The 26,474-nt window shown below is 33.0% G+C and overlaps 2 protein-coding genes across 3 annotated transcripts in view; one reads left to right on the top strand and one right to left on the bottom strand.

Moving 5' to 3' along the window:
• LOC118188006 (protein fem-1 homolog B-like) overlaps nucleotides 1-24,787 on the bottom strand; it is a 41,257-nt gene extending 16,470 nt beyond the window's left edge. Inside the window, exon 1 of the mRNA XM_035358330.2 lies at nucleotides 22,606-24,787. Coding sequence (XP_035214221.2) covers nucleotides 22,640-24,607 — 1,968 coding nt within the window. The 5' untranslated portion in view covers nucleotides 24,608-24,787 and the 3' untranslated portion in view covers nucleotides 22,606-22,639. The remainder of the gene's footprint in view (nucleotides 1-22,605) is intronic.
• Nucleotides 24,788-25,315: 528 nt separating this feature from the next.
• Nucleotides 25,316-26,474, top strand: part of wcy (WW domain-containing adapter protein with coiled-coil wacky) — a 103,624-nt gene continuing 102,465 nt past the window's right edge. For both annotated transcript variants that reach the window (XM_035358332.2, XM_035358331.2), the window contains exon 1: nucleotides 25,316-25,519. In XM_035358332.2, coding sequence (XP_035214223.1) covers nucleotides 25,479-25,519 — 41 coding nt within the window. In that variant the 5' untranslated portion in view covers nucleotides 25,316-25,478. The remainder of the gene's footprint in view (nucleotides 25,520-26,474) is intronic.

The following is a 26,474-nucleotide window of genomic DNA, read 5'->3' as shown; positions in this document are numbered from 1 at the left end:
TCAACGATAATGTCGATGTTGACTGACAGCAGTGACATAGAAAACTTGTGGAAGCTAGAAGCATTGGGAATTACAGATGCCAAAGAAAGTAAAACTGATTCAGAGTTAGAAGAAGCAGTGTGGGATCACTTTCACAAGACTCTGAAGAGGGTGGATGATCGCTATGAAGTCAGTTTACCTTGGATCAACGATAAAGAAGCTTTACCAAGTAACAGAGAAGTTGCTGAAAAGCGATTGATTTCCACGACAAAGAAGCTCATGTTGAAAGATAAATTTGAAACATACAATGCAGTGTTCGAAGAATGACTCGAATCTGGAGTAATAGAAGAAGTAACAGAAGAAGAGGAATGATTTAACAATCATTATCTTTCCCACAGACCAATCTTCAAAGATAACTGTACAACAGCAGTAAGGCCTGTATTTGACATTTCATGCAAGCAAAAGGATTTTCTGTCACTTAATGACTGTTTAGCAAAAGGTCAAAATTTAATTGAATTAATACCTAGACTGCTTCTTGAATTTAGGCAAGGAAAAATAGAGATTATCTCAGATATTAAAAGAGCTTTTCTTCAAATATCTGTTCAAAGATCTGATCGTGATTTCCTAAGATTCCTATGTTGGAAAAACTCGGAACAAAAGGAAATGAGAAAATTTCGCCATTGCAAAGTAGTCTTCGGACTAAAATGCAGTCCGTTTCTTTTAGGAGCAGTGATTAACTCTCATTTAGACCAATGTGAACCTTCTTTGAAGGAAGTGGCTACAAAATTGAAAAATTCCTTCTATGTTGACAACTGTGTCACTTCACTGAATTCGAATGAAGAAGCAGAATACTTTATTGCAAAATCAACTCAGTTAATGGCAAGTGCTAACTTTGAATTAAGAGGGTGGGAGCAAACAGAACTGAACAGTGAAAAATCTACAATGAAAGAACCATTGAAAGTACTTAGTCTTCTGTGGGATAAATATGAAGATTCTTTGTTTTGTGACATCCCTAATATCAACTTGAATGATCTCTCAGTGAAAAGACGAAACGTACTATCAATTGTACAGAGAGTTTTTGAACCAATAGGTTTCACATGCCCTTTTACTCTACTTCCAAAGTTAAACTTGCAAAACAGCTGGGAAACTAAATTGAGCTGGGATGCAGAGCTACCTGAAGATATTAAAAGAAAATTCTTGAAGTGGGTCAAAGAATTGCCCTTGTTATCCTCTGTGAAGATTCACAGACTACTTTCATTGACAGAAGGACAATCTTTTAGTTTGCATATGTTTGCCGATGTTTCACAGGGATCTTATGCAAGTGCAGTATATTTGAGAAGTCAAAAATAAAGAAGTGACCCTAGTGCAAGCCAAAGCACGAGTGGCTCCCTTGAAAAAAATAAGTATACCACGACTTGAATTGCTTGCTTGTCTTATTGGGGTGCGATTAGCATCATTTGTCAAGAAGAACCTTAAGTTCAAAATTTCAAAGGAATATTACTGGACCGATTCGTCAACAGCACTGTTCTGGATAAAGAACGTAGAAGTTTGGAGCACTTTTGTGAATAATAGAGTTTCAGAAATTAGAATCCTATCGGATCGTGAAAATTGGCATCATGTACCAAGTGCGGAAAACCCAGCCGATATGCCATCAAGAGGATGCTCTGTGAAGAAACTCATTGAATCGAGATGGTGGGAGGGCCCACCTTGGTTGGCACTGCCGGAAGAAGAATGGACTCGTTCTATCCCAATCGATAATAAAGAAGAGGTTAATACTGAAAAACGTAAAGCAGTTATAGTTTCGTTAAGGAATGTTAGCGATATGCCTTCACAATTCTTTGGCTATTTTTCAAAGTATAAGAAAATACTTAGAATGATTGGGTGGATACACAGATTCATAGGAAATACCCGAAAGAGGTAAGAAGAAAGAGAATCAGGAGAGTTAAAAGTTTATGAATTGATAAGGGTTGAGAAATCTATCGTGAAGATTATTCAACATGATTCTTTTTCATCTGATGATATTAAGAAGCTGAAGTCAATAAGTGTGTTCAAAGATGACAAAGGCATTTTACGTGTCAGGTCTAGATTGACTGAAAGGAAAGACTACGAAAATTTTATTTATCCGATGTTACTTCCGAAGAATCGTAAGATTCTGGAGAAATTGATAATTGATAAACATCTCTCTATGTCTCATGCAGGAATTCACGTACTGATGTCAACACTTAGAGAGACGTTTTGGATTATAAGAAGCAGAGCTACGATTCGAAAAGCTTTATATGCATGTGTCAGGTGCAGGAGACATGGAAGTAAATGGCTACAAACTGTGCCTTCTACTCTACCAGAAAACATAATTAGAGATGCTCGTGTTTTCGAGATTGTCGGTGTTGATTTAGCTGGCCCATTAATTTTGAAGGATAAAAGAAAAGCTTGGATTTTACTTTTCACATGTGCTGTTTTTAGGGCGGTCCATTTGGAACTGATTTTGTCCCTTTCAACTCAAGGATTTTTGCTTGGTCTTAGAAGATTTATTGCTCGTAGAGGGAGGCCATCAATAATTTATAGCGATAAGGGAAGCAATTTTGTCGGATCCAATAATCTCTTGAGATCGATTAATTGGAATACCATTGAGATAGAAGCCGCCACAAAGAAGATCGATTGGAAGTTCAGTCCACCCGCAGCACCATGGTGGGGTGGCTTTTGGGAATGACTTGTTCAAATGATTAAGAAGCTTTTGTGTCGAGTCCTAGGCCAGTCATGTCTGAATTATGAAGAAATGATGAGTGTGCTGTGCGACTGCGAAGCAACTGTGAATGCCAGACCACTCACTTATGTAGCAGAGGACTCAGATGATCTAATCCCTTTGACACCATCCTTGTTTTTAGGTGAAATTCCAGTCTTTGGAGTTCTTGACTTGGATCATCTTGATAAAGTTGATTTCAACAAGAGACTGAGACATTTACAGAATTTACAAGAGCTCTTGAGGAAGAGATTTAGAAATGAATATCTCGGCCTGCTAGTGCAACGTCCATCTACAGTGCCGATTTCTCAACAGATAAAAATCGGGGATATGGTTCTTATCGAATGTGATGACAAATGCAAGGTGTTGTGGCCTCTAGCAAAAGTAATTGAACTATATCCCGGAAAAGACAGCAACATTCAAGTAGTTCATGTCAAAACCATGTCTGGAGAATTAGTTCGACCAATCCAGAGAATATTCGCTCTAGAAATACCTTCATCTTTGAAGTCAGATGAGGCAAATGAAACGGAGACGCAGGGTGAAGACAGTTTAGTCTTAAAATTACCAAAGAATAATTCAGCTGCAGATTTATCAAAGGACATTAAGACTGTCGTGACTAGAAGTGGACGACAAATCAAAATTCCATCTAGATTTCTAACCTGAACACTACTTGAGTTATTTTAGAGTAGAAATTCAAGAACTTAATTTTTTCTTTTGTTTATTATTTAGCCTTAATATTTGTGTGGACAGTATTTTTTATTATATTTTGTTTTGATTGATTAAGTATATGTCAGCAATCAAAAGGTGGGTTAGAGATTGTTAGAACCCAGCCTCATTTGTTATTTTTCTTTTCATACTTTGTCACTGCAAGAGTGGCAACCATCTGATTTTTGTTGTAGTTTGTTGCAGTTCTACGAATTTTGAAAATAAAGATGACGCTTTAGAATTTTATGTGTAAAGTTATTTTTTTGTAAGTTTATTAGGAGAAAGGAAAACAGGTAGTTCTTGCAAATCTCGAACACTGCGAGCTGCACAAAATATGTGAAATATACAGCAATAATTTTTGATTTAATTAAAGAATTTGAAAGTAGATTTCAAGATTTTCAAAAAAAATGAAGAGTATTTCAACATATTTTTTACCCCATTTTCTCTGGAAATATATAAATTACCTTCAAATCTTTGGTACTTTTCCATTTCACCGTCGCAAATTTCGCCAAGCAGATTTTGTTGGCAACAGCATACAGTATACGTAAAAAAAAATTTTAATTCTAAGAATTTTTTATTTTGAAGGCATAAAGATATTAATATTTAAAATTTTGCAAAAAGCCAATAAATAAAGACAATAAATTTATAAAAAGATATTAATTTAAGAATTTACTAAGCTTTCATGGTTCAACATCCTGATTCGCCGGTTCGTATCATGTGACCCAAAGTGATCTCATCTCACGTAAACTACACTAAAAAATAATAATTCTCTCAGTAATTATCTACATTAATTTCAAGTTAAATCTTAATTTGGAATACAAGTTTAAATGCAAGAATTATTTCAATTCGTACGAATAGCTTATTCAGAAATTATGTAAAACCGCAGTGCTTTACTACTTATTCTCATTAGAATTGATGAAGTTAACCCTTAATTTTGCCTTTCCTATATTTTCGCCTTGGGGTGAGTGGCGTGATTGCATCCTAATTGACTTAATTACCGCAAATGGTTTTAGGGTATAAAATTTAACTATCTTTTGTAAAAATTCTATGTAATTGTATCCAGTATTGAATAAAACAATCAATCTGGTAAGACATGGCTGCGACTTGTTTTGAAAATGAAGCGTAAAAGGTTACCGGCGAAGAGATTCCATTTGATATCAGTTGTACCATTATTGGCGACTTTATTGTTAGCACCGGCAAAATGGGAAAAGTACCAAATCTTTAAATGCATTGAACTGCAAAGTGACATTCAACTGAAAGAAAAATTTGAAAATGTTTCTCTACTGGAGTTTTATAAAGACTACATACCCCGCGATAAATACAGTCAAAAGTCGTTAATTCGGACACCCATAATTCGGAATGATCTATAATCCGGACCTCAAAACTAAAAACTTTCTGCGCATGCGCCGCGTTGACACATGCGCCTAGGCGTTTACGCGTGCACGTAAGACCTTTTACGACTGCGCATATACTGCGCTTTTACGACTGCGCATATTGCGCAAGTACAGAATACGTTTTCGCGGGCGCGTTTTATGTATAATGGACGTATAAGCTAAAATTATCTAATTATCTATTTCACTTAATGTTGATGATTGCGTTGTTCCTTAATTTTCGAATTGGATCCGGCTTATTATTTTTTGCAGACTGTAAGAGCAGTTTTATAAAAGTAAGCTTAAACTTTCGATTATATCAAATAGAATTTCCGATATATATTTGTTAATATGTAAAGGATCTAAAGCAAAAATATGTTTTGAAATCTGTTTATCAATTTCACGCTGCTCGGCGGGGGGAACGCCGCGACGGGCGCATAATGAATAGGAAGTTGATCTGTCAGCACTATCCTTATCTTCAGCGCAGATGTTTTTATTTTATTTGGCTTATAATTCCTTACCAAATGTAGTATTTCATCTCGATATGCTCCGTTTTTGATATGATTTAAAACAAGTTCCTCGTTATTATAATTCGCTTCCGATAGCGAAGAACGTGACAGAGGTTATTGAAAACAAAAAAATTTCGATTGACAAATTAGTCGGTGTTCTCGACACAGCAATTATAGGACTTGAACAGCGGAACTTTGTAACTGAACAAGAAATTATGTCTGTTTAATAGAATTAAAGAGAAAGTATTATCACATGAAACGAAGCAAAACTTAAACAACTTACATTGAAAGAAATGTTTAATAAAGTAAACAAATAAATATTAAGCTTTTTCTTTTTGCAAATTTTGATACCCTTTAGATCATAATTGTTCTTTATTTCATAAATTACGGTTTCATATTATTAATTTTAGAATTTCTGCATGCCATCTTACGAGATTTAAACTGATGATCTATAATCCGGAAAAATTGATAATCCGGAATCGCCGAAGTCCCGACGAGTCCGGATTAACGACTTTTGACTGTATCCTAATTTTCACAATCATGCTTTATTAATGTCTTCAGCTTTCGGCAGTACCTATATTTGTGAATAATTATTTTTAAGATGGAACATACAAAAAACAAAGATAGGACAAAGCTCGTCTATTGAACCCGGTATCGATTTGCTTGTTCAACAAAAGCAAATTCATCCATCTCATTAATTTAAAATTTTTACATCTTTATGAGATCCAAACTAAATGAAACGAAACTTTTATAAATTAAAAATAAATATGTACCTATACATATCTAATTCAAATTAAAAAAATTAATAATAAAAAGATGTTAATTTATTTTAATAAAACAACATAGAGCTAATTTTTATTTCAATTTGTTAAAAAATATTATATGTGTGCCCCACAAATTTTTTTCTTTGCAATGTGGCCCTCAAATGTCATCGTTTAGACACCCATGCTTCAAAGGGAAGCCATTTTACCTCAGTTGAAGAGGTTCAGGCAAAAACAGAGAATCTTCTGGAGGGCCTTCCAAAAACCTCGTTCCAGAACTGTTACCAGTAATAGCAGCACCGAATGCAGAAGTGTGTGAATGCTAAAGAGGACTACTTTGAAGGTGATAATGTCGTGGACAACTGATTCTGTAAGTACAATAATTTATTGGAACAGTTTCTCTTTCTTTAAATTTATTTATTTATTTATTATTATTATTATTATTTTGTGTGTGTGTAACACCTTGTACATTTCTACATAGGCAATTGAAAAACTTTTCCATTGCTTGCAATTAATGTCTATTTTGTTTCAGTCACTGCATGAAACAAATGTTGAACAATATACTTTCACTTTTTCCTTCCTTTTTTTTTTAGATATAAGGAAACCTTTAATCAGATCTTTAAACTGAAAATGTTACTAATATTTTTAACAGAAGAAGTTTTAATAAAGAAACTTTTGTAAAGCAGGAAATACATGTATTTCTATTAAGATCAATCAGATATACCAATAATAAATCACTTATAACTGCTAGTGATATGTATTTTAACTTGAGAAAACTGCACAATGATGAACAGACTTCTTCCCTATGAGGAGAAACTGTGTTCTCCCTCGTTAGAGAGAGAGAGAATGAAGATAGCTACACTGTAATTTAATCTTACATCTGTTTAATGAAACATCAAAAGAAAGAATTTTAACTCTTTCGATCACAGAAACTTTTAAAATTTTGCATTTTTAGAATTCCAGTTAAATTGCTAAAATCCCTTTTCTTTGAAAAATTTTTAAACTATAGCGTTTTCATAATCAGCACTTAAGCGATCAGGCATTTCGGATAAATTAACAAAAGCCAAATAAAGGGATTAAATAGCTTGAAAAGTTACAAACAGAAAGATGCAATTATTTTTAACTGTGTTTTGGCTGACAAAGCATTCTAGTAACAGGGCAAATTGTGGCCTTCACAGTACATTTTTTTTAACTGCATTAGGAATTTAAAAAATAATAAAACCCATACTTTCATTCAAACAGCAGTATAATTAGAAAGAAAATGAATTAAATACATCAACAATATAAGCTGAGATTTAATACATCAAATTAGTATTGCCAGTACAATAAAATCACCATTTACAGGAAATAAAGTTAACTAAATAATTAACTTTTAAGTGACCACGCATTATCCTAGGATTAAGGTAACTGCTGGTCATTTCTGGAATAAATATTAGTTAACATCTTTTTGAAGGAACAAAGTAAATAGAGAATTATTTTTAAGGCAAAGATTAGTTCTCTTTTATAATTATGGGAAATACAAATATTTGGCATACAAAAAATTTATCGTTGTGCTCTACAAAACAATAACTATCAAAAAATTTTTCAAAACATTTATAAGGGGTATTTATAGTTACTATCACCAACTGCAAATGGATAAATGCTTTGCAGATCTGAATTGATTCATAAAAAATTTTCTGAAACATTAAATTTTTTTCTACCTCCTTTAAAAACTTTTACATCATGAATTTTATTTGCCTTACATTTTCACGATTTTTTAAAATGTAAAATGGATTTTTATTATAGTACAATATATAGTAATTATTTTCTCCATACAGATCTTTGCACATTTTCAAGCATCATTTTGATAATATGCTACGAAGCAATATTTCTATTTCATAGCAATGTTCAACTAGACATAAAACGTTTACCATAAATTTGGGTAGATAAGCCACAGTTTATATGCATTTAAAAATTTAAAATTTAGGCATGCAGCGAGTCTGAAAATTTTTACTTTTTTTGTCCTTAGAACTTTGCTAGTTTAAGTTATGCAAAAGCAAAAAAGGTTAATGTAGACTGTAGAATTTGCTTTAATGCTAATATGAGTGCTCAGGTTGCACTAAAGCAGTGCAAAGTTTGAATTCGCATGAAACTCGCCTAACTATGACAGGATGCGTTCAGTGTAAAGACACCGTAACTTGTATACTTTCTGTAGAAATCTGAAATTTTGTCTGCCTTTTCTGATAACCCTCTGTTTTTTAAGGGCCCACGGGAAATTTCATTTCACCAAGTTTGTATTCATTCTTACATGTATCATGCTGCTTTGTGGCTCGCTTATTGCTTTCCTGTTGCAGTGCTTACTTTATTGCTTGCGCTTGTTGAATCTTTAAAATTATTATTATGATCACGACTCTTGCTCGATGAAAAAGTTATATGTACAGCTACTTTTAAGGTTTTGGTAGTGAAGAAAGTGACAGAAATTGAGCTGTGGCTAGAGAATTTCCAACTGATGAGAGATGCATATGGTAGTGGAATTCAAAACAAAGAGAATTAGAGGAAATGGGTAAGAAAAAAGGTTTTGTTGGACTGGCATCAAAGTTTGGCTTGTTTTGGAAAATAACATGCAGAAACGAATAATAGGGCACAGAAAAAAGGGGATTTGCAATGTAAACAATTATAACTCGCCTTCGAGCAAAAGTAATCGCTCAGAAAATGAACATTAAAAGCTTTGTTGGAGGATTTAATTGGTGTTTTGGAGTCCTGAAATGAAAGATATTATCCATAAGGATCAAAATAACAGTAGGTCAGAAGCTTCCTGTGGACTGGCTTGGAAAAAAAAAAAAAAAAAAAAAAAAAAAAAGACAGCTTTTGTAGAGTACACGTCCAAGAAAATTACAGAACAAAATTTAAATAGAGAACAAATAATTAATATAGATGAAGTGCCCATTACTTTTGATTGTTTTCCAAGCAGAACTGTGTTAACAATCGAAGTTTTTGGATGCTGTTTAGGAATTTTGTATGTCAGAGACTGAATACACAGAAATTTATAAATAAGGTAAATGGATATTTCCTTTGTGTAGTGCATATGTACGACAAGATGTATTTCCTTTTTTTATGTTATTTCATTGTTTGATTGAAAATACAGTTTATTGAGATTATATATTTTTTGTTTGGCTATAGTGTAGAACTGGGTGCTCCTTTGATTTTAAAGTGAAAATAGATCGATGTGTACAAAGTCAAGTCGGTGCGCATTACTGAGTTCGAGCAATTCTTTGAATTTTTTTTTTTTTTGAAGTGAAAATAGATTGATGTGTACATACTAGATACTGAGTTTGTGCAATTCTTTGACTTGTTATTTTCATTTTGTGTAGTAGCCATCTTGAAATTGTGCTTTGCTAGCCAAACACCAAGAGGCACCCTTAAATATATTTTTACCTTATTTATTTATTTATATGAGGGATGCACAACCTGTGGCCCACAAGTGGTCAACTTGTGTCCCGCCAGTACCTAATCTAAGTTTTGCTGCGATTTGACATACTGGTTTTCTATAGAGAGGTTGTAAGCAGAAAAAATTTCACAGCTTCATTCTAATTTCTCTTCTAGAAGTAAGATTTGGCATTGAGCCAAGTTCCTGGCATCAAACAAAGCACATTTTATTGTCTAAGCACGAAATCTGCTCGTAGCCTGTATGGCACACAGATTAAAAAAGGGTCTGTGGTATGACATAGCACAAGTGTATCTTCATGCATGAGCTAATAAAAAGGAAGAGAAAAATACTTGCTCGGAAGTGCTGCATTCACTTGTTTTGTGTGATGCTCTTTTGGCTTCGTGACTATACATTGTTTTATCAATTCTGTGTTTATTTTTCTTCTTAAGACCATAAAGTTTTTTTTTGTTTCGAATAAACTTTTTTTTCAAATATTATTTTGAAAGAGGAACCAGCATAGAATTTGCGTCATTTTTATTCCACGTGGTTTTGATAGTTACTTGCTATGATGAACAGATCGAAAATAAAAAGAAATGCAACAGAGGATAACAGGAAATTTTCGGAGGTCTGGGCCTCACAATACTTTTTTGTGTAGCAAGAAAATTACACACTTGCAAGGAGTATAATAGTGATCGACACTACGACACGAAACACTCAACATTTTCAAAGCTTGAGGGTGAGGATCAAAACTGCAAAATCTTCGCCATTCTCGTGTTGCACAAAGGAATGCATTCACAAAGGCAGCGTCACAATTAGATAACTGTGTTGAAGTTAGCTTGGGAATTTCGGCCTTAACTGCTAAAATTGGCCATCCATTTACTGATGGCGATTTTGCAAAGAAGTATATATTGTTGGCATCCGAGAAATTATGCCTTGAAGCTACGAAGAAATTTAAAAATGTGGGTCTCAACAGAATAACATTTCACAGAAGAATTTGAAAATTTATCTGATGATGCTAATGAACAATTACAGACTATTGCTGCCAAAAGTACTTTTCTCCAGCAGCTGATGAATCGACAGACATTACTTCAACAACTCAACTGTTTTTGTTTGTTAGAGGAATTTCTGAACATTTTAAAGTACCATATTTGACTGCATATAAGACACACCCTTATTTAGATGGCCACACACAAGGGAAAAAAGTTTCAATAGTCGCGCGACAGCGCGTTACCACAATAACTTAAAATGTGGTTTCTTTTAGTTCTCACGTTTCGTAAAAGCCAAATAAACAATCATTGAATGCAATTACCAAACATATTTTCATTAAGGAAAATTAACAAACGGCAAGCTATTTTTGTTCGGTAGGTGGTGGACCGAAATCCCTTGCTGCTGCTCTGTTTCCATGCACTTTGGCATAGTTTAACACTCTTAGTTTATACTGAATTGTATAGATTAATCTCTTGTTTCCTGTAGTCATATTTTCCAGGGTATTCTTTTTAAACAAATAGTTTTAAGCACCGATACTGACATGTTTGTACAGAGTAGCACCAATACCAATACATGTGTCGGCTGAGTCAAAGAAAGTCTATGTAAAGAAGGAAAGGCTCCATAGACGTAATGTGACCGTTGAACCTGTTCAAACTTCGACATCAGCTTCGAGCTTTGTCACTTTTTGGTGACAGATATTTCACGCATGCGCAAAATAATTATGACAGATGTAGAAAAAGTTATGCGTGTCTAGACCTTTATCCGGGCTAAAAATAGCATTCAGTATTTAAAGTTACCTGTGTCCTTCACATATAAGATTCAGGTAACTTTTTTGAGAAAAATTTAGGAAAAAAAGTACGTCTTATATGCCGTCAAATACGATAACTGAAGACCTTGTCAGAATAAGTACAATAAAGGGCCAAACAACTGGAGCTGATATATCGTCTTCCATTTTAAATTTATGTTCTGCATATAATTTTGATACTAATAATCTTAATATCATTATTGATGGAGCTCCAGCCATGATTAGAATTCAGAATTGCACGATGAGTTTAGTAAAAAACCATTTGGATGATCCAGGCAAAGATTTGCTTGGGTATCACTGTATCACACACCAAGAATAGCTGTGTGAGAAAGAACTAGGATTTGACTGCCTAATGAAGGTAATGAGCGATACAATCAATTTTATTCACTCACATGGTTTTAGTCGCAGGCAATTTAAGAAAATCCTAGAACACAGGTGTACCACATATTGATCTCGTATATTACTCTGAAGTACTGCGGTTGAGCCATGTAAAAGCTTTGGAAAGGTCTGCTGATTTGATTGATGAAATAATACCCTTCCTTGAAGAAAAAGACAAGCAAACTAGGATGTTAAAGGAACTATCTTTTAAAGTGTGACTTAGCACTTTTAGTTAACGTGACAGCCTATCTAAATGACCTTAAAAAAAAAAAAAAAAAAAAAAAAAAAATTGATGGGAAAAGAAACAACTTATCAGTCAGCTGGCCAATACAGCATCTGCTTTCAAACTAAAAATGCCAGCTTTCTCAAAGCAGCATAGTTGTCAAAATTTTGTAAATTGTCCTTACCTGAAGAAACTCAAGGAAAATTTTCCTGATAAACAACTAGATTAGTCAGATCACATAAATATCCTACTTACTTCATTTGAAAACCAATTTACAGATTTTAGTTGCATAAGGTTAAATTTAAACTATTAGGGGATTACTAATTCAATATTTCATTTTTCGGTTTTGCAGCTGAGGATGGTGGTTCGGTAAAACCATCGAAACTAGTCCTGTGAAAATTTTGAAAATATAATGCTGATTTTTGTTGTTAGACTTCTGAATTAATATTTGTTCGGCATGTTATTGTGTCTTAACTATTAGGGGATTAATTTTCTGTTGTAGTCAAAGCTGTTCAAATGGAACTTAACGATTTACAAACTTATGCAAAACTTCTTAACTTAGACATTCTTGATTTTTATAAAACTATACCTGTCGAATTTTTTCACTTAAAAAACAATGGAAGCAGATGTGCTACCATATTTAGTAGTACCAGTTTGAATCTAGTAAGATGGCATGTAGAAATTATAAAATTAAAAGTATGAAATCATGATTTATGATCTAAAGCAGGGGTTCTTAAACTGTGGGTCGTGATTTGCAGCAGAGGGTCACCAAAAATTTAGCAGTTATGATATTTCTCTAACTTATAATAATAATTTTACAATTACCAAATATTTTTACACAATGTATCTGAAAACAGATAAAGATAAGACAATACACACAAAGGAAAATGTTTCGACACATTCTTTTTATATAACAGAAACGTTTAGTTTACTTGCTTTGCACATGATGCTGTCATTTTGTCTGTTACTTACTTAAAATTTTCATATTACTCTATCTATTGTCTTAAAATTAGAATTAAAGTCAATGACCTAAAACTGCAGTAATATATTGCAGTTTAAGTGAAAAAATTGAGTTTCATACATGCGTGGGTCAGATTTGCACAATGCTTATGCGGTCGCGAAAAAATCTCAATGACAAAAAGGAGTCACGACTGAAAAAAGTTTAAGAAACCCTGATCTAAAGGGTATCAAAATTTATGCGCACACACACACACACAAAAAAGCTTAATATTTATTTGTTTACCTTATTAAACATTTCTTTCAATGCAAGTAGTTTCAGTTGCTCTTTTTTTTTTTTTTTTTTGCTAATACCTTTCTCTTTAATTCTGTAGACAGACATAATTTCTTAATTTCTTGTTCAGTTACATTGTTGAAAATCCTCTACCTGCTGTTTTGAGAATTCCAACTAACTTGTCAATCGAAATTTTCTTGTTTTCAATGACTTCTCTGTCATTTTCTTCACTGTTGGTAGCAGTATTTTCTGGATCTAGAACTATACTACAGATTTTGCCATTCATAAATTGATTGATGATTGAGAAGCACAGTCATCACAATGAAAAACGTCTTTTATATCATCTTTATTTATTAAAGCTTCTCCACATTTCTTTACAAAATCCGTTAATTGGAAAATTTCAACTTTGTTTTGCGATATCTGAAAACCTTTAAAATTAGCGGCTATCATCATCAAAGTTAGCTATCCTTCACTATACATATTTGGCTATGTATCATGAGCTTGGCGACTAGCAAAAAGTTGTTCCGTTAAATGTTATCTTGCTTCTATTACGCATTGAGACAATTAAGCCTGAATTGTGTTAGTTTAGTTATTTATTATACTTATGTCTATTTCTTGCACATGCTTAAGGCTTGTCAGAGTTCTGAATAAATTTCCACATATACTTAAGCCTTATAAAGTGCCAGCGCTAAATATCTTACCGCCTGATGCAGTCTCTGTTGGTCCTAAATTCTGAGACTTCATACGAGCCCTGGCGCTGAGCTTATGTAAATAAGAAATCACTTATTTTTAATTCAAATTGCCCTAAATGTAATCTTTGGGTCTATGAGTATCATCAACAAAATCTATTTTTAGCATATGGAAAAATATTTTTGGTAAATTTTTCCTCCTCATCATTTTTACCGCATTTAACTTAAATCTGTAATCATCGCCAAGTCAACATAAAAGTTACCACACTCCTTTATCATTCAATTACCAACATTAAAAAAAAAAAAAAAAAAAAAAAAAAAAAAAAAAATTGTTTAGGCATGGCTACATGAGTCATTACTCAAGTTGTCATGTTTTGATAAACATGCGGTGATGAAAGAAAAGTATAATAAATAATGATTCATCAGGTTGGCGTCAGATCAACAATGTATCTATGCGAAATGTTTCGGTTTGAGATGTATGCCAAAAAGCAGATACGCAGCAATGGAGCCAAAATACCGATTGTACAAATTTATGCTAAAATGTTTTTTCCTTCAATAACATTGTATTTTATTTAGTGTCGAAGTGAAATTAAGAATCGGGACTCTCCAAATGTTTTATTATGAACAGAGTGGGGAATCAAATGCGCATGCGTAAAGCCTAGGAGAAAAATGTTGTTTTGAGGCCCAGATTTTAGATCATTCTGGATAATGGACATTCGGATTTCGGACTTTGTAGTGTACTTATACATATCTATGTAAACAAACATTTTCCTTTATGAATCTAAATATGCCAAAACTAAGAAATAAACTGACAGATAAACACTCACAGTCTTTCCTAAGAATATCAAAAACAAGCTTTCAACAGAATATATCAAAAATAGTTGATAAAAGTAAGTTGCAACTATCCCACAAATGTACTTAAGTATGGCTACCTTGTATACATTTTTATTAATATATTTATACATTAAATTATCATGCACAAACATAAACTGATTTTTGACATCTATCAAATGGTGTGACAAACAGTCAATATGCTGCTATTGAATGGAACAATAACATGCCAGATGGGTGTTCCTTACATCTGATGCATAGATTCAATGGGCAAATAGGCAGTCCCAATAAAATAGTTGAAACTCGGAAAACTTTCTTTGTTCGACATAATAACAACAGTGGCAGGTACTCCCACAACATTGGATTTTTTAAAGGAATATGCCAAGAAGATTGTGAATGCTTTGTTGCTCAAATCTCAAATACAGATGCTAGTACACTTATGGAGAAAATTATTCAACATGTGCAAGATGGATCAACGATTTATTGGAACTGCTGAGAAACCTGACGAAGCTGGTTATAATCACTTAACTGTGAACCTTAAGTGCAATTCCATAGACCCAACAACGAAACCAACCAAACTGTGAAACTTCCATAACCAAACTGTGAATAGAACATGGGGTTTATACAAGCAGTATAGTAAAAAATAACAGGCATAGCTCAGAATTACCTCAAATCATATCTTTCACAGTTTATGTGGAAAAAGTACACAGGAAAAGAATTTCCGACGATATGCTGAAATTTCGGAAATATAGCCTCGTCATAATGGTTATAAAAAAAATCCTTAGAAAACATTGTGCGAACATTATTATTACATATTATGTTATTTACTGTTACATTCATGCTTCATAAGTTTGATAAAATCATAGCTGCAATTTTTGCATAATCCTAAGGTTAGGAGCCACTATAATAAGGAAGTACATGTACTGTATAAATTTAACAAGTAAAAAGAAATTCTTTTTTTATAACATATTTAACTCAATAAACATTATCATGCATTGAAAAATAAAAAGCTTGAAGTGTCTTAATATAATTTTTTAATGTTTGATGAAGCAATACTTTGATTAAAAATAGGAATTTGATCAGAAATTCTCCCACATGATATGCTTAAAACCATAGGAAGCCACTGTAAAAAAGGGGGGAAAGGAGTTTTTTCTATGAATAAGATCTTTTCAGAAATGTCCATGTAGCCTGCATAGTAAGGCATTTCATTGTTCACGAGTAAATAAAAACATATTTTCCTTATATTCTGTACATTTTAACCATAAAGTTTTTAATTGGGATTTGGCGACATGATAAGCAGTAAATTGGTCGTTTTGGTGACAAATTTAAAAATTGAGCCATGGTCCCTGTATACTAGGATTTTACTTGTACAGCACTTGCTAAATTCATGATACACTGAATGTATTTAAGATGTACAGTAAGACCCCGCTTAATGCTGTTTCGGTTTAGCGCTCTTTTATTTCAACCCGGGGATTCTCCGAAATTATGTGCAGCGCTAAGTTTCCAAATAACATATCCGAAACAGTGTAGTTGTGTTTCTTGTTTAGTGCAGTGCTGTACAGACGCATTTTTATCATTTGAAACATTTGTTGACATTATTGTAAGAATAAATTTATATAATACTATAACGATTAATACAGTGACAAATATTGTGATCTTTAGTTTTTATCATGGGTGATAATAAAAAACAAGAAAAGAAAGCAACCAGAAAAAGCATTTCACTGGAAACCAAAATGCAAGTGATTAGAAGATTAGATTCTGGTGAACGTCAATCTCAAATTAGTGCTGCATTGAATTTGGCAACTTCAGCAATAAGGACAATTCTTAAGAATAAAGAAAAAATACTGTCATCGGCAAATGCAACTAGAATTACCCGTTCTAGAAATAACACGGTTAACTTTTGGATTATGGTAACTTGGCGATTTTTTGGCGACCGACCCTGCTACAGCAACCTGCTAGTTTTTGTTTGGACGCCATTTTGTTTTCATGAAGTAAAGGCTTTTTTTTTTTTTTTTTTTACTCAACATTTTTTCCAACAATCTGCTAGCCGAATTAGTCTTATGCTAGAATGGTAAAATTCTAGTATACGGTGCAGCGTTGGGCGATTTTGAAAATTATCGCCAACACCAAAAATGATCCAAAGAACGTCTATGTATATACTACACTATAACCATAGTATATACTATATATACGATGAGTAGATCTATGTATAGGATGATATATATTCTTTGAATGACTCGTTTACTACTCATCGTATATGTCCAGTTTTTACTGCTCATTATAAAGTCGCCAAAAGTAGCCAAATCCCGTGTGCACCGGATACTAGGCTCAAACCGCTAAAACTTTTATGGAACAAAAGTGCTTAATCATGACGAAGATTAGGTGCGAAATTGGGAGAAAGTGCAGAATCGCCCACTGCTTGCCGCGTTTTTAAGAATTGCACATACACGGTATCATCTATGTACATGTCAACCTATTTTCACTTAAAAAAAATCCCAGAATTGCACAAAAATGACATTGTGCACACTCTTGACTTTATCCATGTGCACTGCTAAAGTCCTAGCTAGTAACCTTTATCGCCTTACCAAAATGTCGCCAAACTACCTGTTACCATATTCCAAAGATTAGCGAATAACATTATAGAGGAAATGGAAAAACGACTGTCTATATGAATTGACGACGAAACTGAACACAATATGCCATTAAGCCAATCTATCCTAATGGAAAAAGCTAGAAGAATTTTTAATTACATTCAGGCTGAGGCAAGTGACGTAAGTGAAACTTTCGTTGCTAGTCGAGGATGGTAATAGATTTAAACATTGAAATAATCTTCACAACATAAAGATTACAGGAGAAGCAGCAAGTGGTGATACGAAAGCAGCAGCTGAATTCCCATCGAAATTAAAAACAATAATTGAACAAGGAAACTATCCTCCAGAATTGGTTTTTAATGTTGATGAAACAGGCCTGTTTTGGAAAAGAATGTCAAAACGAACATTTCTATCCCATGAAGAGAAACGAGCATCAGCATTTAAAGCTGTAAAAGATTGCATAACATTTCTACTGGGTGGTAATGCAAGCGAAGATTTCAAATTAAAGCCACTACTAGTTTACCACTCCAAAAACCCAAAAGTGATGAAAGGCATATCTAAATCAACTTTACCTGTAATTTTGGAGTCTAATAAAAAATCATGGATAACTGAAAATTTTACAGGATTGGTTCACTGAACATTTCTGCCCGTCTGTTAAACTGTTATTATTGGGAAATTAAAAAACTTGAACAAAGAGCACTACTATTAATTGATAATGCACCAAGCCACCCAACAAATTTATCAGACTTAACAACATGCATTCCAGTCGAAGTGGTTTTCTTGCTGCCTAACACAACTGCCTTAATCTAACCAATGGACCAAGGCGTTATATCCAATTTTAAGGCTTATTACTTGCGGCGAATATTTAAGCAGATGTTTGAAAAAGCAGACAGAGAACAAAAGCAATAAATAAGAGAATTTTAGAAAAACTACAATATCATGAAAGCTGTAGAAAACATAAATCTTTCTAGGAATGAGATAACAGAAAGATCTTTGAAAGAGTATGGAAGAACATTTGGCGAGATTTAAGTACGAGCAAAGACATTGGACACTCTGTTGATATGGATGAAATACAGTCAAAAGTCGTTAATCCGGACTCGTAGGGACTTCGGCGATTCCGGATTATAGATCATCAGTTTAAATCTCGTAAGATGGCATGCACAAATTCTAAAATTAAAAATATGAAACCGTATTTTAGGAAATAAAGAACAATTATGGGTATCAAAATTTACAAAAAAGAACCTTAATATTTATTTGTTTACTTTATTAAACATTTCTTTCAATGTAAGTTGTTTCGTTTTATGTGATAATACTTTCTCTTTAATTCTATAAAGACATAACTTCTTGTTCAGTTAAAAAGCTCCGCTGTTCAAGTCCCGTAATTGCTGTGCCGAGAATACTGACTAACTTGTCAATCGAAATTTTTTCGTTTTCAATAACCTCTCTGTCACCTTCTTCATGTCTTTATCCATTTTTTGCAGCAATTCCACTTTTTGTTTGACGGACATCGAGACATACTTTCGTTTTGTAGATCCTTTGGGAGCTCCAGAATTGGAAATTTACATAATCGAAGACTTTTATAAAATTGCTCTTACAGTCTGCAAAAAATAATAAGCTGCATCCAATTCGAAGATTAAGGAATAACGCAAGCATCAACATTAACTGAAATAGATAATTGTATAATTTTAGCTTATACCGTCCGTTATACGTTATACGTCTCTTAAATGCACACGTGAAAACATATTCTGCACTTGTGCACACGCATATGCGCGTGCGCATAAAGGTCTTACGCGCACGCGTAAACGCCTATGCGCATGAGTCAACGCGGCGCATGCTCAGAAAGGTTTTAGCTTTGAGGTCTGGATTATGGGTGTCCGAATTAACGACTTTTGAGTGGAATTAGCGAAACAAACCGGTTTAGATGAGGTAAATGTGGAAGACGTCGAAGAAATAGTTCAAGAAACAGCAGCTAGTCTTTCTAATGATGAGCTCAAGGAATAAATGAGCAAGAAAACAAAAATATTGATAGTAGTGATTTTGAAGAAGAGCAAAAAGAACTTTCGATGGGGTTTGTAAAAAGGAGTTTGACCACTATAACTGAAATTATGGACCAATTTTTGACAGGAGTTCAAAAGCAAGATGGGGGGTTGATCTTTACATTATGGTAACTTGGCGTTTTTTTGGCGACCAACTCTCCTACAGCAACCCTCTATTTTTTTTTCCCGCCGCCATTTTGTCTTCACGAAGTAAAGACATGTTTCTTTTCTTTTTATCTACTGAACACTTCTTCCAACAATCTACTAGCCGAATTACACTTATGCTAGAAATTTTATCTAACAAAACTGCTTAATCATGACAAATATTCACTGCAAAATTGGGAAAAAGTGCACAATACCATACTCCTTACGCGTTTTTCAAAATAACACATACACATAAACCATGTACACGCCGACTTATTTTTACTTAAAAAAACATCCCAGAATTGCACAAAAATGGCATTGCGCACACTCTTCACTATATCCATGTACACTGCTTTTTTCTCATAAATTAGAAAAATTTCACGAAAATACACGACAATTTTCTCAATCTTTAAACCCGGTAAAAAGAACATATATGAAATTACCTGATCGCGAAAAAGTATTTACCCTTTCCAAATATGAACATTTCCACATATAAAATAAATAAAATATCCAAAAACTTTTACCTCTAAATCATCTATTACATTATACACGTCACCAACGAATTCATACCGCAAGCATTACAAATACTTAGTATCAAATATTTAAATTATTTCCATGCACGTTTACTTCAACTTAAACGTATACCAAATTCCTACAAACATAAAATTCACAAAATAACTATCATTTAATTAAAATATAATTAAATTCAAAAACACTACTTAAAATATAAATGAGCACATACATTAAATTAATACATACATAAATACCCATTTCGAATTCACTTTAGTTACGGCCATGGGATCCAAAAATTCACGAACACTGTTTCACACAACACAGAATAAAGCCAAATACAAAATTTCCAGATTTCCCCCCTTTTCCGATTAAAGAACCGTAATTCGTCCATTAATATCACATGACATATCCCATGATCTCTCATTTCCCTCACACAAAATAATGCGTAATCGGAACTGAGTACTGCTCACATTATTACCAAAGTCCCAGGTAGTAACCTTTATCGCCTCCAAAATGTCGCCAAACTACCAGTTACCATATTGTAAAGATCAACCAGATGGGGTGTTATAGATGCTTTATCCACTTAATCAACAACTTCTAACAGAATGCAAAAGGAAAATGCAAACTACATTAGATGCCTTCTTGAAAAAAAGGCAGAAAATTGGAAACACAGAATAGACTGAATGATCTGACTGAGAATTTTATTTGTTTTTATAAGTATATTCGTTTTTATTTTCGTAAGAAAGTAATGTTTAATTTTATTTTTATTAAAAAAGCATTATCAAATTTAATACCTAACCAATTTTCTATCCATCTTCCCCTAACCCCATTATTTACATGTTAAGATAGCTTTGTTTAGCGCTGTTTCACATTACGCTCTACTTTCATGGAACGTATCCCCCATGTTAAAAACGGGGTCTTACTGTATATATTTAACTATTCAAAATAATTGCTTCTACTTGCATATTTTAAAAGCTGTTAATATATATGTATTTATGTTTATTAGTTGAACTGCTTCTGAAGTGAATCAGAAAATGAAAATTAATTGCTGTTCATTGATCTTTAAAATGTCTTTTAGTAAGACTTTCCCAAGATGATGCTATTAATAAGAAAGTATCTTCCCCCTCAACCCCCCCAAAAATTTCTGAGCTGCTTAACATATTAATTAAAAATTTGCAATATACTAGTTAAAAAATACATGCTTTATGCTTAGTATTCAATCCAAAACCTGAGATACCATTAACATTTAATTTTAATGGAAAACTTAAAACCATTCAATTTTCCAGTTAAATATAATTTTGACTTAATTTATTATCCACTAAGAATTACTTCAATATATATATATATACAAATATTAGCATCATTTTTGTGCTAATTCTCAAATGGATATAATAAAAATCTCAAATTTAAAGTAAATTTATAACTTACAAAAAGTTTCAATATATAAAATATATACTACATACATATTTTACAGACATATATAACTTAAAAATATACAAATTTACAACAATAAATGTGCCATAAAAATTTGATGTTCATTACTTATTAAATTTATATCTGTACAGGACACTGTATTAATGCTTTATTCTCAAATAAAAGAGTTAATAATTCACTGCTGCTGGTGTAACAGCCAAGTGACAGAATTTAGGAGCAGCAAAAATTTAGGTAAGGCAAAATTTTTAATATAAATATTAAGAGAAAGAAATATTCGGTACTTTTCCGTTTTGCCGGCGCAAGCGATAAAGTCGCCAATAATGGTACAACCGATGCCAAACGGAATATTCTCGCTGGTAACCTTTTACGCCTCATTTTCGAAACAAGTCGCAGCTTTTTCTTATCAGATTGATTGTTTCTTTCAATACTGGCATATAATTACATAGAATTTTTATTAGATAGTTCAGTTTTATGTCTAAGGCCATTTTCGGTAATTAAGTCAATTAGGATGCAATCACAGCGCTTACCCGAAGCCGAAAGTATAGAAAAGGAAAGTCAAGGGTTAAATTCATCAATTCTAATAAGAATGCATTAGCGAAGTAAAGCACTGCAGTTTTACATGATTTCTGAGTAAGCTATTCGTACGCACTGAAATGTTTCTTGCATTTAAACTTGTGTTCCAAATTAAAATTTAACTTGAAATTAAGATTTAACTTAATTACTGAGAGCATTAGATTTTTCTAGAGTAGTTTACGTGAGATGAGATCGCTTGGGGTCATGTGATATGAACGGGGGAATTAGGATGTTGAACCATGAAAGCATAGTAAATTCTTAAATTAATGTCTTTTTACAAATTTATTGTCTTTTTATAAAGTTTTAAGCGATATTAAAATGTTTATGCCTTCAAAAAAAGATTTCTTAGAACTAAAAATTTTTAAATATTTTTTATGTGTATACTGTATGTTGTCGCCAATAAAGTCTGCTTGGCGAGATTTACGCCGGCGAAACGGAAAAGTACCAAATATTCTTTTAGGTTCAGGGAAATATGCTCAATCAATATGCAAAATATTCAGTTATAGATCTTATAGAAATCTCAGCTTATGTTTATGATACATACCAATACAAATATATGAAAAATTTAACTCTTTCAGTTAGTATGATTATTGCATGGCCTGTTTATATCAAGCTTAAAGGTGCTTATAAAAGATTATCTTTTGGAAAGAACACAATATTACTTAATTTAAGCATATATTAAAACAATGCATGCTTTACTCACCTAAAATAACCTGAAATTTATGTATAATGATACATCATTGAACTTTTTTTTTCTTGTTTGAGCCATGCATATCAGTAAAACTTGCTAAACTTACAGGAACAATTCCTTCATAAGGAACATTATATTTTTTAACTGCTTTGGCAGCAATGCATTTTAAACTTAGTTGATACTGAGATTTCAAAATAATTTCTGCAACACCAGTAAGAACTGCATCAAATGGAGATTGTCCCTCGTTATTTACACGATCTATATGTGCTCCAGCATCCAATAATTTTGTAATTATCGAATGCAAAGTCATGAAATCAGTTATTGGCTTTTGGTAAGCTACTATGATGTGTAAAGGAGTATTTCCAGACTTATCAACAGCATTTACATCAGCTCCACACTGTATCAGCATTCGAGCAGTAGCAGAACAAGGAAATTTACAAACGTACTTTGTGTGAAATTCATCAACAGGAGTTTCTGCATTAACTGCTAAATGTAGGAGAGTTGAACCATCAGAAGTAGTCAGCAATAATTTGTTTATTTGATAAACTAGTTTATATACATAGTCTTCATCTTCAATTGATAATTTTTTAACTAACTTTGTTATTATCACTAATAAGTATAAAGTTGTATATATGTTGTCTTCTAATTCTTCTACTAAACAGTCATAAGTATCTTGAGTAGCTTTCTTTATGGCTGTTTTATTCTTACCCAATTCTTGTAATGTTACTTCAAGAACTTGCTTAACTTTGTCAAATACAACTTCTTCGCCAATATGTATCATTTGTGCAAAAACCTGAGCAAATCTTAAGAGATCTTTGCGGACAGTCACATTATGTGTGTGTCTGAGCTTTAAGGCATGTAGCCACAAATCTACACACCTGTCAAAACGACCAACATCAGCAAACAATGCTCCACGAAATATCACCGGGTGAGGAACTTCAGGATTGGCAGAACCAAGAATTCTCTCTCGAATTACTAAAGATTCCATATGAAGAGCATTGCTGTTATTCTTAATAGCTTCTAATTCACTTAAAGTCTGACATTCCAAATGGCTGTCATAAGCTGGAATTGGTGGAAGTAACACTTTTGGTAGGTAGTATTCAGGATGGTTACAACGCTCAGTCATTGCCCATCTTAAATAATAATATGCCTTGTCCAAATTATAAGAATCTTTGTCATTTGCGTATGAAGCACCCAACAATTCAAGAGCTTCAACAGATTCTTGTTTTGAACACCAAGATGTTTTAATAAAGTATTCCACAACTTCAGCTTTAGTCCTTTCTGCTGCAGACAGCAAAGGTGTCATTCCGATGTTATTTTTGGTTATCTTTGCTCCACTTTCAAGCAATTTTTTGACTATCTCTAAATGTCCATGCTCAGCAGCAAAGTGGAGGGCAGTGGCACCACAATGAGCTTTAGCATCTGGATCAACGCTTTTGCTTAGTAAATAGGAAACAACATTCAAATGTCCTCTGTATGAACCAATCATTAAACAAGTATTGTTGTATTTATTGGCTGTGTGTATATTGGCACCGTTTTCCACCAGATATTGGATGATATCTAGTCGGCCGTCGAAACACGCCGCTCGTAAAGGGGTAGAATTGGTTTTCGTAGAATGATTCACATCAGCACCGTGAGAAACCAAGTATTTAACGACGTTAAAATGGCCAGCTCCAGCGGCACACCAAAGTGCTGTAGCTCCATCAATTACGTACCCATCGATTTGTACTGTGCCGTCTTGTTCTATATTCGGTCCAAATCTGTTTAACAACATTTTGACTACATTATCATGTCCATTAAGGGCGGCAATAAGAAGAGGTGTACATTTTTGTCCATCATCTTCAACAGGATTCTCTAAATAATAACACAGGTCATTTTCAGAAGTATTGGCAAGTAATGCATACAGAGTAATAGCCATACCATCTCTAGCAGCATAATAAACACGGCGGCGTAAAGAGTCTTTATCTTCTGCCATAGCCATCATCCATAGCCATGAGGTCACCTCACAGTCCATACAACTGTCGTTCACGTAACATCCAATAAATGTGATAAAATATATACTACTGTCACAACTTAATTCCGAAGAGAAAGTTAGATGAAACTTCCTCGGAGCACATACGCCGTTACAGCATTGTTTGCAATCCTCTTTAAAGTCAGTCACGGGTATAAGCAATTTCACAAAAACAGCTGACGTTAGTTTCCAGAACTTGATGCCATATTTCACTTCTTAAAACTTGATGTCATCTCCTATTCCCTTGACTTCTTAACAATTTTAACTTTGGTTTCAAAAATGTTAAAATTTAATTTTTCTTAATTAATACGTTATTTTTTATTTTTAAAATAGAAAATCAAAATTAAGTACTCGAAAAATATGAATCAAACATGATTTCTGGGCCAAAAACTTTATCCTGAAACTCAGCTGTTATTTACTGAGTAATCCCGTAATTATATCTCAAACTTCTTTTTTAAAAAATAATAGTGTTAGTTTTTCTTTTGTTTAACATTTAGCTAATTATTATGCGGAATTTTAAGATTTAAGTTAGCTGATTATTATGCTTGCTAATTTATTCATTAAATGATCCAAAAATGAAATAGAACTATCTAATTGTTTATTTAAACAAAAGTCATCGTATAAGATATCCTCAATTTTGTAATTATTTACCGTTAATATATTCTTCCGCCTAGCGTTATCAAATATAGATTTTGCCGTTTGGCAGTAGCTGTGAGTGCTCGCTATGATCCCCGGATGTGTGATGGTCGTCAATTTTGACTTTTCAAGGGGATTGAATGTTTTAATTAGTAGACATCTCACCTAATTTAATTATTAGTTTTCTTATTAATTTTCTGTAATTTAGATTAGGTTGATACAAATTATCTTAGCATTAATGGTAATGCAGGCAAGGAAACTTCCAAGACTCAGCGATGGGTATTAGCATTCTAATTATCTCATAAATTTGTATTTCTGTTATATTTTAAAGGAATTTTCCGGTGTATGGAACCATATAAATATAGCTGTTTTCCGAGATTTTGTTTTGAGGTCGTATTTTTGGGTAAAATAATATTTTTAACTCAAGGTGCCGCAATTTTTTTTTTATTGACGCTGTCGCGTATGGTAAGTTCGTTATTGACAGGTATTGTTAGCAGTGAAAACATTGGAAATAACACGGCTTATAGATAGTTTCAGTTAAGGTATGTTTAACATAAAATAATAGATTTACAAAAATTTAGCATCATGTTTTCGATTAAGCGATGGAAACGAAAGGCATAGTTAAATAACCTGATATGTTGATAACAAAGACTCGTTCATGTCAGTCAAGTCAAACTAATATGGAGTATCGAAATCTTTATTGTAGATTAGTTATTTGTGTGTAAAAACTGTAATACAATGTCATTTTATTACAGTTACGGTGGAAATAAATTTGAATCCAATATAGGCTTAGCTTTATAATACTGAAATCGTAAACATTTTTCTTAAATGCCTAATCAACGGAGTTTAAAAGTCTGAAATCAAAATCGTTCTCATTTCATTTTCAGCTCCTAATTTTTATGCCTATTAATTTCCTTACTTTTGCATCTAACTCAAGGTACTGACATGTTTGTCATTGTTTGGATATGCAACAGCGCCAGCTGAAAAATAACATTAATCGGCATATTTGATTATACTGTCAACTGTAAATTGGCAGTGATTTTTTATTAATAAAACTACTTAGTGAAGCAAATGAAAGAGAGTACTGAGATTACGCATATATATTAACATAATATATTGTAACTGTTAAAGGCTTTTTTTAAAAATTATTTTATTTTCATCTCTGAACACATATTTCTTACAAGGTGATGACATACTTTCTCTGAATTCTTTTCATAAAAATAAAGCGTATTTA

Source organism: Stegodyphus dumicola, chromosome 9 (genome assembly GCF_044657685.1).
Source record: "Stegodyphus dumicola isolate Sdum_Otavi_A_Nest chromosome 9, ASM4465768v1".
Lineage (NCBI taxonomy): Eukaryota > Metazoa > Arthropoda > Arachnida > Araneae > Eresidae > Stegodyphus > Stegodyphus dumicola.
Note: the sequence above shows the minus strand (reverse complement) of the source record. Positions and strands in the feature narration are given on the sequence as shown.